We start from the raw sequence: 13,943 nt of genomic DNA, 5'->3' as shown, positions 1-13,943 counted from the left end.
GCTTCCTTCCTCAAGCCTCTGAGCCATTTGAGCTGATAACATGGGACTCAGATCAGGCTTCTAGCCTGTCCACGCAACACATAAATTTCCAGTCACCCATATGGCCTCCACATCTCCCATATGGCCTTCCAGCACCCCACTCATTCTTCCAGCTTCTGAACAGCCTTCAGGCCCCCCATACACCCTTACAGCCTCCCACCCAGCACACAAGCTTCAGTCCTCAGAGCAGTCTTTAGGTCATCCATTCGGCTTTTCAACCTTACCTCCCATTCACTATGCAGCAGCTTTCCAACTTCTATATTTCTTTCTACACCAAACAAGCTACCTGCTTCTTACATTTCTTCCAACTAGTACCTCTTTCACAGCTTCTTTAGACCAGATCCTGCAGCCATTCTCCACACCACTTAGTGGTAACACCTGTTCCTAATTGGTACCCGCTTTCAGGTGAAGAAATAAGTTTCATCCACCCTTCAAATCTTCCTTTGCTCCTCCTTTGTAGCATAAATTCACATAATTCACCATAATTCCATGTAACTTTGAGAAGTAACAGATCTGACAGTGAAGACTGCTGAACTGAAACTACTAAGAATGAGCAAATTGATTGAAATAAATAAATAAACAAACAAAACAAAAAACCAAACAATTTAAAAACAAACAAACAATTAAAAAGCACACTAACAAGGAGTTAAAACCTTGTTCAGTGGTTGATCCCAAATACCAGCACTGGTACTGGAAATGGCAGGTGTTTCAGAGCATGTGAGTTGTACTGAGAAAATACTTTGCATTTGGCAGCAGAATGTCATCAGAGTCCTGAGTGCATTAATCAGCCTTAACTGCCAGAGCAGTCTCACCTGAGGCTGTCACCAACACACCCTCCACCCAGCTCTCCTCCATTTAGGAGGGTTCTCAGTCCCTCTTTTCTTTATGTGGTGGGTAGTGCTGTTTTCAGCTGCTTTCTCTGACCTGCAGTTTAGACTTGCTAAATTAAAATAGACTTGTGAAATTAACTTAGACCTGATATGTTTCTTGAATCTGTCACTATCTTTGCTCAGGTATTTGGGAACTGCTCTCTGGAGGGTGAAGATTATCATACTAATGCCAGCTTTACTTTCCTGTAAGGTACATTACTAGTCTTTGTATTTTCTGTCAGCTTTTTAAGACTTTTAATAACTTCTGTGGTGTTCAATTACGTTATCAAAATGACACCAGATTCCCACACTTGCTGTGAAAGAAGCTGCCATGAGATTGAGTGCTTTCTTATGTTTCCAGAGTTTAAAAGGAAGGGATGTGCTTACTCCTAAATAGAAAAATGGCTTTTATGTAAAACTTAGACTATGGTTCCTAAAGAGATGAAGAATTACTCCCGTATAGTCAAGTGATACCCTTCTAAGGTCTACCCTAGTTTGAATTAAAGTCTTGAAGAGAGAACTTTTCTACCCAATTTTTCAAGGGTTCAACACCCATCTCACAGGCTATTTATCTCTGGAGACCACACTTGGAATTCGTGCTGCCTGTGTGTTTTGCACTTTGGTGAACAGGGAGATGGCCTTGCCCCTGCAGGGTTTGTGCACAGAAACGGTTACACGCTCCTGTGCCCTCTAGTGGCTCCTCAGCAAAAGAGGCAGCGATGGGGACCAGGTGATTCTCGCTGGACGGGCAGCAAGAGAAAGCAACTCCTGGGTACCAAATCCTGCAGTGCCAGAAAATCTCTTGGAGATGGTGCTTGAGGGAGTGAGGCTCTTCTGCCCAACTGGGTAACACACTATCTTTCAACTGATCTGAGAAAGGAAGATAAAATGGTTTGACCCTGTCCTTGAGGCAGTTTTGACAGAAGTTGTAGCACAGAACTGTATTGATGTGCCCTCTGCTACCCCCTTTCCTGCCGTTGACAAGGCTGCTCCAGCACCGCTGACATCCTGAGACCAACATACACACCCCCTTCCCCAGGCAGCTAATAATCTAATTCTGCTCTGGGGTCCTGCTGGACAGAGGAGGAAGCAGGGGGTGACTACTTTTGTTTCACGCTTCCTGCATCACATGGCCGGACTGGGGAAACCTTGCATGACGGTGGCACTCCAGATCTGAAGCGGAGCGTGGGAGCGTGGCCTGTACAGAGCTGCTATTGCAGATACTGGGGTAGAATGGGCTCAGAATATCACTGACAAACTCCTCTTTGCTTCTGTCCAAACAACACTGCTCCTCGAAGTGTGCTTGGCTGTTAGCTTGCTTTTTCTGTGTGAAACACAACTACGCACAAGGCTCTGCTGTATAGCCCGAGTGTAATTCAACATGATCCAAAATGACAACTGCACATTGTTGAAACTACATTCTCCCCCAGCTGAAAACAAAGCCAGAAAGCAGGATTTATATGAGCTAAAAAAAAAAAAAAAAAAAAAAAAAAAGACCAAAAAGTTTACCTCAGGTTAACTGTGACTTCAAAGTCTGTTGTGAAGCCTCTCCTGGCTTCTGCAATGTGGAAGGAAAAAGATACTAGACATTGATAACAGGGCAAATGTCTGAGACAGGTGAAATGGTGAGAATAGCTTTGAATCTCTCTTTTTAAAAACACAGGAATTTTGTTTTCACAAAGTAAGCTGATCACCGTAACAAGGATTAATGAGATTTTCCCAGCAACCTTCCGGCACCAACTATGGCATATCATTGCTGGGAGCTTTATGATTAGTTATGCACCTGATTACAGCTCAGGGTCATAGTATGACCAGAGCTATTTCTGTTTGAAATAACCTTTTCTCTGAATATTGCAACATCAATAGTATGGCTCCTGCATATGTCATCAGCGTAGGCTTTTATACACCAAACACCAATACTGATCACTTCAGAAAATCAGCCTGGGCTTCGGAGACCCCTGAACCAAAGTGTAATGGGTAACAGTGAACTTCAGACTCAAAAAGGGGAAATATTTATAGTTATCTTTTGGTATGTGAAGGATTATTGATTGATAACAAGAGGCAAACTCTCCTGACAGTAATTCTAGCCACAGTAATTCTATTAGAGTATGAAGTTTATACCAGGAAAAAATGGTTTTGAAGTGTTAAGGTTGTAACATACATGATAATCAGACAACATATCCAAACAGGACATCCGAATAATCTAATTTCTACTCATCATTGTTCCTAGAGCTGCATGTGTTTGCTGCAGTTCTTTCCCTCAGTACCTGTCTGTCAGCACTTCCACATCTTTGAGAAGTCCAAGCTAAACTACTGGTATTGCAGTAATAATAATAGGAGATGCCAGTAACTGTGGGGTAATCTTCTACCCATGTATAATTAAAATACAGATGCCACCTTAAATGTCTCAGAATTTAAAGGCAACAATCACACTCCTGAAGTACTGAAAGATACCATCTCTGGTTTTAGATTTTCTTCACCTCTCCACATTCCAGTATATTGAAGTGGTTCTCCAGTGTTAACTGGGAGTAACTTCTATAAAATCTCTGGAGCTCAAGGCATGTATTGAACAAGAAGAGTCAGATCCAGTCAGCAGCTGTTGCCAGGCAGACCAAAATGCTGTACATTAGTATTGTTTGGCTTGGATTTATGTCTTGGAACTGCAGATAACTTCTCTTGTATCCAGGGCCAGCTGTAGAGAATTCATTGCCCAAGGGAAACTGGAACTCATACAGCTCACAGTCATGCAGAGAAAGCAATAGCTCAATGGTTTGCAGCCCCTCATATCTTGTTGCCCCAGGCAACAGCCTGCACTGCAGAAGTGGCAGATCCAGCCTTTCTCATATGAAGTCTGTAATATATGGTGTTAATATATGGATTGGTACTATGAAAGCCCCACTGTAGTACCACCGGGGTACTCACATATTAGGTGATACAGGTGGGTGCATGGTCAGTCTCAGGATAAGAACTGCTGGTTTCCATCCAAGATCTTTGAGACACAGATGCAGGTAACTGGAAGCACAGAGATTATAGCCTGCACTATGGGGCATCTTACTCAAGATCCTCTCGCTTGGCTTTCCTTGAGCTCTTACAGGAACTGGCCCAAGATCCCCAAATGAATGCAGGGCAATTCTAACAGTAGGTCATAAGTCTGAGCTCCCAAGGCAGTGCCTGCACTGTGCTGCCTCTTAAACCTGTTTGCAGCAGGGGCTATATCTGGGTCAGCTACAGCTGTGACTCCAGCACACTCAGACTGGTCCTGCAGAGTGCTGAGTGCCAGCAGTTCCCCATTTATTCATAAAATAAAGTGCTCTTTGCACTTTTCTGGATCAGAGAGATTCTGATGTAATATTGATGAGAGATAATTTCCCATCACCTCTTTGTAATGTTTCAAAGGATTTTGGCTTCTGCAGCAATTTAACCTTTATTCCAATGCTTCAGTAATCCAGGTGAGGAATCAGTGACTTTTAAAATCAAAAGCTGGACTAACACCCCAAAAAGGACCTTTGTATCTTTGTTTAAGCTTCCAGCTAGTCAGGTTTGCATTTCCTGTAGTAGTCCTGTACCTACTGCAATGGAATCCTCAGACAACTTAATCTCTGATGCATTCATATAGCTCTAGAATAGGAAAGCTCTGCCAACGTGACAGAGGGCTGGGCTGGCTGCCTTGAGGTGCCAAACAAGCTTCTACGTCCTTAAATTAAGAGGGCACTAGATGGTAGTACCTTATATCAGAGCCAAACTATAGGCACCATTCACCTTTGAGGCAGGCAGGGTAGTGATACTGCAATGAGTGGCAGTGCATCTCTGTGAAAGCACAGAGAATCAGTGCTTTGGCTCTTCTTGTTTAGCTCTTGACTGTCTAAAAGATTCAGGACTTAGATTTTTATGACAGCAGTAATTTTGGGGCAATGCATTTTCAAGAACACTACAAATACAACACACAGCAGGTGCAAAACTGGTTTTGAGCTATTGTGTGCATGTTTTTCTAGTAAACAAAACAATCATTGATCCTGGTAGCCTGTCTTTCCTTTGGCCATATTGTTTGGGATATTGCTCTGTACTGTCAGGTCCCTCCAATGGCTAGAAAAGATGGAGACAGAACAGCAGCTGTGCAAACTAAACCCTAGGGTCTGCTGCAGTTTGAGATTGTCTGTCTCAGATCAGTGCCTCCTTCCCTACTGCAAGGCATTTTCTATTAGAAAACAGGATAAAGGACTATTCATTAATGCTGAATTATTTCCTGCTGAAAAGTATCACTCTTCTGTAATACTGCACTGCAAGTGACAAGAAGTGGGTGCATACAAAGGTAACGTATTTTGCCTTTGAATAAATGCTGTTGCTTCAGACTTATACCAGCCTGAGTTCACATGCTGGTGACGTGGCCCTCTTCCAGTACATGAGCTCAATCATCCCTCAGAGAGTGTTATGTCTTTGGACTCCCAGATGTTATCTATGTTGTGCTTACACGACAGTGGAGCTTGAAGATACTATGATCTCAACCTAGTTGTCCCCTACACCTCTCTCCCTATGCCAAAGTAGAGCCTGCTGTCCTTTCCTTGGCTAAACTCACAACCTTTTTTTACAGTGTTTCTGCTCTCAGAGCAGTACCTCCCTCCATGCCATGATTTACAGATCACTTTAGGTATTTACAAGTGATGTTTTTCCATCTATGCATGTAAGAGTTGGCTGTTTCTTTACCCTGTCTCCCTCCTGTTCCTCAGTTTCAATTCTGGCTGTGTCTGCTCCACTGGTTAGTGTGAGTCACCAAAGCTGACTGACTAATAATGATCTATGTTATCCCCTTCACATAATTCTCCAGCATTTTGTCAAGAAGCAAGCAGCTTTGCAGAAAACTCAGATTTCTCCCTGTCACTGACCGCTTGGGGAAATGCTGAAGTCACTGTGCTGAACTCTAAAGTGAGGTACAAGAGGCTCAGTCAGTGGGCTAAAACACATCAGCGTTAGCACAAAACACTTAAAGTTTATCTTGTCCCAAATGCTTGAACACAAGCCCAGGACTGGAAACCAGGAGAAAATAGACAAACTGGGCTAGTAAAACATACCAGACACTGGGCTGTGAAAATTATTTTAGCAGTCACCAAGCCTCGTCCAGAAAGGTTTGTCTGACACTGAATGCTGAGTCATTTCTCAGGATTCAACAGAGGTTTCAACATGGTGCAGAAGAAAGGAGAAAGGAGTAACAGCAATGAAATTGCTTAGCTTATTCTCTACTCATTGGAATGGTCTCGTGCTGCAAGTACCTTCCCAAGTGCTAAACCTTTTTCCCCCAGGGAGGTGTCCTCTCAGGGGATCTCTTGGATTCAGGCACCATGTGGAAGGCGAAAAAAGGAATTACATAAAAGATGAGGCGAGAGGTGAAAAAAAGGACGTTGTATTTAACAAGCTGCCAGGAATTGTGATAGATGTCACTTCATTTTAATTTCCAGCAAGGCCATCTGAGCTTCCCTCTGTCACAGAGATGGGAACAGACAGCAGCTCCTCTCTCCCTCCTTTTCGTCCTATTTGATTTTTAATTGCCAGATTTAGCAGTGCAGAAGGGTCACAACTGCCTACCCTGCTAGCAAGTGATGACTTCTGTCAGCAGAAGCAGCTGCTTTCATTGTGCCTGACCCAGAGATCTCACACAGGAGGAAACCTCCTGTGCTTGCTTTCCCCTAGAGAGTCTCCCTGCCTCCTCCTCCCAGGTAGCCCTGGGCTTGCTCTGGAGTGTTTATGACAGAGGGGAAGTGGCACAGTCTGAGTAGCTCATTTAATGACGCTGCAAGAAGTAATTTCTCCTCTGCTTGTGACCTAATATTCTTATTTAATAACCAACCTTCCCTACTCAAAACCCCCCAAACAAAACAAACAACAAAACCCAACAGAAAACTACCACAAAGTGTTTGCAAACACCTGTTCTGGAAGACAGAAGCTCCTGCTTTCTGCTTTATTAAAACTGCCATAGTTTTATGAAATACAGTCCTGAGCCAGAGGTGGGTTCAGGAAAGCCACCAGAAGAGCTGACCCAAACAGCAGACATATCAACTTGTTGCAACTGCAACACGCATCTTAGAATAATTTGTCCCAACTACTTTCCAGGCATCAACAGACAAACTACAGAGCCTCAGAGAACTTTCTATGGATGCACAGGACCCAGTGCCTGGCACGCACAACTGTGGAAGGAACCATGGGCACTATCGGTATAAACAGCAAAACTCTGAATCTGCCACCTGACTTTCCTTCAATAATATCCTCATATGTTAAACACTCCTCCATGCATTCACTCCAAGAAACAAACACCTACGAGCCATTACTGAGGTAGGCTGAAAAATAAAGGACAGAGAGAGACTTCCGTAGCATTAGATTTAACAGCAGCAAAGTGGAGGCTTTTGAAAGAAGCAGATTGACAGATTGGATCACACCTCAGTTCCATCCAGCCTAGTATCCTATCCCCAACAGTTGTCATCACAAATGCTTAACTAGAAAGTGTGAAAACTCTGCAGCAAGCAGATGGTGGATGGTGTCTACTCCTATTACCTTTTCTTCTCTACATCCTGGTCTCTGGCTTGAGAATGAAAACTCAGAGTTTAACAGAGTTTGTGGGAGCCTTTCAGCTCTGACTGGCTCTGCTCACTGCATCCTGCTGTAAGAGAAATGATTAATGATAACACACCTGGATACTGCACAATTTTTCTAAGTTTCTCTTGAATTCTGTTAAGGATGGTAGAGTCAGAGTCCCATCCCATCAGAAAGAGAACTCGATAAAGTAAAAGAGAGAATGTAGAGGAGAAACACATCCGAGCTGTTCTTTCCTGAAACAGAGGCAGCCCTAGTGAAGAACAGTGTTCGTACTGGTAGTGGGAAGCTCTTTGGTCACCTCTGTTTCCCTAAACACAAGGCCAAACTATCATATAAATATTTTACATTGAGACAAAGACAAACTACTGTTCTAGATCACTAACTCACAACAATTTCTTACAATCTTTCTTTCTTATCATGTGTTGACAAACCAGATTACAATGTGGGCTTATAATATTCTACATGTGCTGCTTGTAATATTCTACATTCTGAAGGGTGCACTAGACACATCTGCACATTTTTCAAGGATTTCTGTGAAAGCTTGATTTCCGATTTTATAGACACAAACTTTGCATCATTAGCAAAACACATTTAAATAGTTCCTTATTAAATAGTTCCCAGCGAAACAGCTGCAGAGAATAAGCCATATAGAATGGGTTAAAACTAATAACCACAATCTAGGAACAAATATGTAAACAAGTAGCTTTTTTAAGCTGTGAAACTAAAATAGACAAATTGTTATTACCTCTCCTTTCCTCTGTTCCATTTTCCCATGTGGGTTCTCTGAGGTCTAATACAAGGAGCTTATTAGCCTTTTCTTCATTAATAGCATCTGTCTGTTCAATCACTGTTTCCATATTTTGCATGAACATATTTTATGATCTTTGTCACTTCAGCAAATTTAGTAAAAATTCGTCACCAGTTCAAAAGCTTTATTGGGGTACAGACAGAAATATGTAGATAACATTATCACAGAAGGTGAATTTTAAAATAGAAATCAGTTAATGAGGAAATTAACTCCAAACTACCACTTCTTGCTATTGTGAGATCCCAGGCAAATTTAGCAAATACATTTCTGCCATTTTCTGTTGTCCTGTTCCACTGGGAATGCAGTGATAGATGCACATCCCATGCCTGTATCTTACTTTTAGGTAAGGAAATCTGGTGTGTTGTGGGTGGTGGAAAAGACTAGTCAGCCCTAGCTGCTCACCAGAAAACTGAAAGTAGGACAGAGCCAAAGAATCAGGGGTTCAAAAAGAGTTCCAGAAATGCATGAGTGATCTAAAACAAAAGGAAGAATTTTCTATTGCAGACAGGGAAACTTCTATTGCCTTGATTTAAGCCTTTGCACTGAAGTAGCAGGAGGCCTATTATGATATGGTACCTTGAAAGCTAATTTCTTTAAAAAAATCTCGTTTGAGTGTCCTTGCTTTTCACAGACACAGATCAGAAACATGGCAATAGTTTATCCAGCTGTGACATATTAGATTATTTGTGGCTTTGCAGCATAAACCAGATTCTATGACTTGTGATGCTAAGCCATTGGCCTCGGACAAGGGCCAGCTTGGGTTATTCCATTCTGCTGACCTAAATTCCTCTCACACAGTCAAGTGGATGCAGTACCATCCTTCACTTCCTATCCCAAATTGTAGCACAGCTTCTCTTCACACACACATATATTTTACACTGGTCCTCAGAGCTGGTGGTTAAGCCAAGAGTGTAGGAATTGACCTATCATAGTTAATTAACAGTAATTTTAAGTGATTGTACAAGTCCTGAAATGTGCATCCTAAACACAGTTCTGCCACTGACTTTCCTTAAATTCTTTTTTCTGTTCATAAAATGGGAGATCAGTCAAATAAAACCTAATGAAAGCTGACATGAACATAAGTTTTTTCCTGTATGTATCATTTGTACAATGTATTGTGTTCTGTAATTGCACATCAGTGCCTCCCCTACCAGGGACGCTGACAGACAACTCATCTGGATCCTGTTGTCATTTGAAGATGTAAGGAGCCCTTACAACTTAACTGGAAGGGAAGCCTCCAAGAAAATGCTGTCTCTAATGTGCTGTGGAATTCTTTACTGGTAACAGAGAGGAGCCAAGCTCTGCTGTTTCCTTTTAAGACAGCCCGCGTTGGCTCTGGCAGCTCCATCTTATTATAAAATCATTTTAAGAATAAAAATCAGTGGAAATGGGGCACTGGGTGGAGGTGCTTGTCAGCATAACTGTGCCCAGAACATTGCCCACACATAGCAATGCTGGCATCAGGCTTCTGAGAACCAACTGCCAAGTGTGGGTGGGTGGTGAGTGCACAAAAGCATATTCTGGTGGGCTTTGCAAGCTGGAAGAGCTGTACCATTCCCACATGCAAACAATCCTGCTGTCAGCACCAGGCATGTCACCCAGCAAAGCTTCTTCCCTCCCCATCACAGAAGAGCTGTCACTTGCCCGCCTACTCAAAGGACACACTTTTTTCAAGAGATGAGTGTTTCCCCAACACCTCCCAACAGTCAAGTTTAATGAATGTAGGTTAATTTAAAAAAAGAATCTTGACGCAGTTTTGGTAACAAGATTGGGTAACATTTTGTGCTAAATCTTGGATAGCAAGCAGAAACCCTGCTAGCATTCACAAACTACTAGTGTCCTAGACTTCTGTGGTGGCCTTATTACCTCACACACATCAGGGCAATAAGGAATAACCCAAAGAGGCTGAGGGAGCACAGGACTATTTAAGAGATCTATTTGGTCCCCTATTGTTTGACACTGTGTAAAGATGTACTGCAGGGTGCATGATACTAGAAAATACCAACTTAAGAGAAGTACTGTGGAGCATGTAGATAACTTCAATGCTTTGATTTTAACCTGTGTGAAGCAGGTAGCTATAGGTATGAAGTCTGTAGCAAGACAAGAGGCTTTGTTCCAGGAAACCAATGAGACTCTCTGGCCTCAGCTACATGACCCAGAAACCTCTCTGTTTGCCAGGGAATAGGGGAAAGATTCATTAATATCTTCCTAGTGTCCAGAATTATTTCCTGCATTGCTAAATGCTAACAGAACGATGTTACCTCCAACAAATCCCTCCTGACAGCAAGGGGAGAGTCCTCAGTTTGGATGGTAGGGACCTGTACTGAATCTAACAGGAAAATCAGGAGATGAACAAATCTCTTTGGCTCCACTGAAATTCCCTTCCTAAAAAAAAATTAATGTGCCTCATATTGAATCCCAAATCTTCACAATAAAAATGTGAATTCATGTGACTTTGTGTCAATCTGAATTTGTACAAATGCAAAGCAACTCATGTTGGCATCACTGGGTCAAAGAGGCTGGTGCTGCAAGCTCTCCTGGCAATCATAGTCTCTATTCCCTACCTAGGCCCAGCTGGGGTTTCCAGGAGCACCAAGACTGACCCCTGGAGAAAAGCATGGAGAGATGTGACCTGGTCTTCAGTATTTTATTTTGTTTAAATCTGCTTTTGTGCTATTTCTTTAGGCAAGATACTAATTGCATTTGCTTCATTAAACTTAGTCCAGCTGCTACAGCCAATATCAAACTCAAGAAAAATTCTGTTTTAAAACCTTAATTGTATATTCTCCAAAATCCACATTTTCACCACACTGTGTTTCATGTGAGCACAGTCAATGGCAAAGTCATTTCAGGAACCTCTACAACATTGGCATTCATAATACACAATCCATTATAAGTACTGACAGCTATCAAATTTGCCCCCCAATGCAATTCAATTTAAAATGTTCTCTTTACATGATTCAACACAGCCACAATCTGCTTTAATTCATTTGTATGTAACAAAAAAAAAAAAAAATAAATAAAAATATATATATATATAAAAAAAACAAATAACAATGGTCCCAAAAGCTTTTCTGACTTTATATTTTAATCTGTCTTGCTAAATTCAGGTTATTTGCTTCATTGTAGTTTGGTCACCAATGCCAGCAAGTAGGTATCCAGCCCTGACTTATAAGGACACCAGTGCAGACTGTAAGGCCTTACCTGTATTCACTAGCATGTGAAAGTTTGCACACAGTAAAATCAAGCCTGCCATGGAGAAGAGCTTTTGGGATCCCTTCCTAGCACTTGCCAGAATGCTTGAAACAGCAATGGCAATAAAAAGCCTCTCAGAGAGTATCATGGTATTCCAGTATCACAAGCAAATGCAAAGCACGTTAGCACTGCTGTTACTCTAGCATCCTTCCACCATCCCCTTTTCTCTATCACCTCCCTGCAAGCAGGACTGTGCTTGGGTATTTTACACAGATCAGTTCACAGGTAGGACACTCTCTGCTCGTATTGTTTCTGCTGTTCAGAAAACTGCATGCTTGAAAAACAAACCAAACCATAAATAAAAGGCTAATTGCCCAAAGCCATGGGTTTGCAATCTGCTGATGACTCCTATTTCACGCACAGGTGTGATATTGTCACACAAAGGCTTCCTGCACCTCCTGGGGGAACAGAGCCCCCAGATCTATACAAACGTGGTGAGAAGAAAAATAAAGATGTCTTACCCACATGGGTGATAACTGTAGTCAGTCGCTGGGTGAGCTCCTGATGTGACATCTCTTCCTCTTTTAACCAAAAAAGCATTTCACACAGGGAACTGCACAGCATCCAAAAAAAGATGCTCTCAGAGTGGGTGGCTGCACACTCACTGCCTCGCTTGCACACAAAGCGACGACCACTCCCACAGCACGGCCCTTCCAGCTCTCACATCTTCTGCGGGCTGCTCACCTCTGGCAATTTGCTGCCGTCCATGCGTGGACGTAAAAAAGCTCTTTCCAAAAGGGGATTTTAACCCCCTCGATAACAGGGAGGGAGCAGCAGGGGGGAAATAAAAAAATAAATAATGATAATAAAAAAAAAGAAGCAGGCGAATTGGTTGCTTATGGCTTTTTTTCCTCCCTTCTCCCGCGAGTGAGGCAAAGGATAAAAAGACAAACCAGCAGGCAGATACCTTCCTCCAGGGAGACTTTTGGATGGTGATGCTGTGAGTCAGGGAAAAATCCTGGAGGTAGGAATGGCATCGGGAGGAGTGGAGCTGGCAGGATAGCTGTAACAGCAGCAGCTGCTCCGCGGTGCTTTCTCTTCAGCACCGTGCCTGGGAGTGAGAACCCGCCCGCAGCCTCCGGTGCTCCCTCGTGGCTCTGGGGGCCCAGATGCCTCACAGGCTGTCCCCGGGTAGAACCCCTCAATGTCCCCAGAGACCTTCCTCCCACCCCTTCTAGAAGCCCTTGCCTGACAAATGCAGTTGCTGCATACGGGGAGGGGAGGGGGCGGGGAGAGATCAGTGGGCTTTTTAGGGGTGTTGTGGCCAGAGGATTTGTTGCCCTCCTGCATGGACAGCATCCCTAGGATCCTGGTGTGACTGAGCCCACAAGATCCCCTTCCAGCTGCATGTGTACAAAATGGGTGAATTAATTAGTCCGGGGTGCTGGGCAGGTCTCACCTGTGGTCATGGTCACAGAGCTCAGCTGTGCCCACGGGCAGGCAGGCACTGGTGGACATCAGTGGGCCAGAGGTCTGCAGGGAGCAGCTGCTCCTCGGTGCCAGGGACACAGCTGAGCCTTGCACAGATGCATGGCTGCCACAGGGCAACTGGCTGCTGAGCTATGGGAAAGCTTCATCAATCCTTCCAGCTACAGAGCCCAGCTGAGATCTGAAAAGAGGAAAAAGGGAAAAGTGAGGCATGCAAGAAAGTGAGAAAGGGCAGGGCATGCCAGACACTTGTATGTCTACCTTCCATCTTTGCACCTTCTCCTCTGAAGCCTACCTCAAGTATTTTTTTCTGGAGTAAATGGGAAAATGTATGACACACTGAAAAATGAAGAAATAAAATACAGAAGCACAGCTGCCTGCAAGATCTGCTCTGTTCACATAGACTGGATTCAACTGTAATTCCAGATTTCCATACCCATCCATAGGATTTTGCTGGGGTCTACTTTTCCAGAATGCCAAAGAATGTGACATCATGTACTCACAAATCTGGAGCTGTGAAATACTCCTGTGGGTTCACTGGATCTTACAGCACAACTGATATGTCAATCCTGGTGCTGCAAAAGGTTTTATCTCCCTCTGTGACAGGAAAATCCTATAATCAGCTGGCTGACCTACAAGCCAGTTGGAATATCTGAGCTGTTGTCCTCATTTTTGGATGGCTGACTAACTGTGCCAAACAGTTTCTTGCATACTTCTGTTGAGTTAGTTTAATGGCAAGTCTGCCTGAAAACAAGTGAGGAGGATGACTTGAGAGCCACCCACCTGTCAACATTTTGGGATTAAAGCAAAAGCCATTTTATTCTGAGATCTTTTTACTACCCATTGGGCAAGTAAAGTTCAAACTGAAAAGACCTTGACTAACCTTATAAGGATTCCCTCAACCAGGGAAAAGATGCCATCATAAGGAGGAGGAAAAAAAAAAAAAAAAAAAAAAAAAAAAA

General features: G+C 43.1%; 1 protein-coding gene across 1 annotated transcript in view; it reads right to left on the bottom strand.

Annotated features, from left to right (window-relative positions):
- MCF2L2 (MCF.2 cell line derived transforming sequence-like 2) overlaps nucleotides 1–12,338 on the bottom strand; it is a 169,320-nt gene extending 156,982 nt beyond the window's left edge. Inside the window, exon 1 of the mRNA XM_051626403.1 lies at nucleotides 12,015–12,338. Within this exon, the coding sequence (XP_051482363.1) occupies nucleotides 12,015–12,117 (103 nt within the window). The 5' untranslated portion in view covers nucleotides 12,118–12,338. The remainder of the gene's footprint in view (nucleotides 1–12,014) is intronic.
- Nucleotides 12,339–13,943: the final 1,605 nt, after the last annotated feature.

The sequence above is a fragment of the Apus apus genome, chromosome 8 (genome assembly GCF_020740795.1).
Source record: "Apus apus isolate bApuApu2 chromosome 8, bApuApu2.pri.cur, whole genome shotgun sequence".
Lineage (NCBI taxonomy): Eukaryota > Metazoa > Chordata > Aves > Apodiformes > Apodidae > Apus > Apus apus.
Note: the sequence above shows the minus strand (reverse complement) of the source record. Positions and strands in the feature narration are given on the sequence as shown.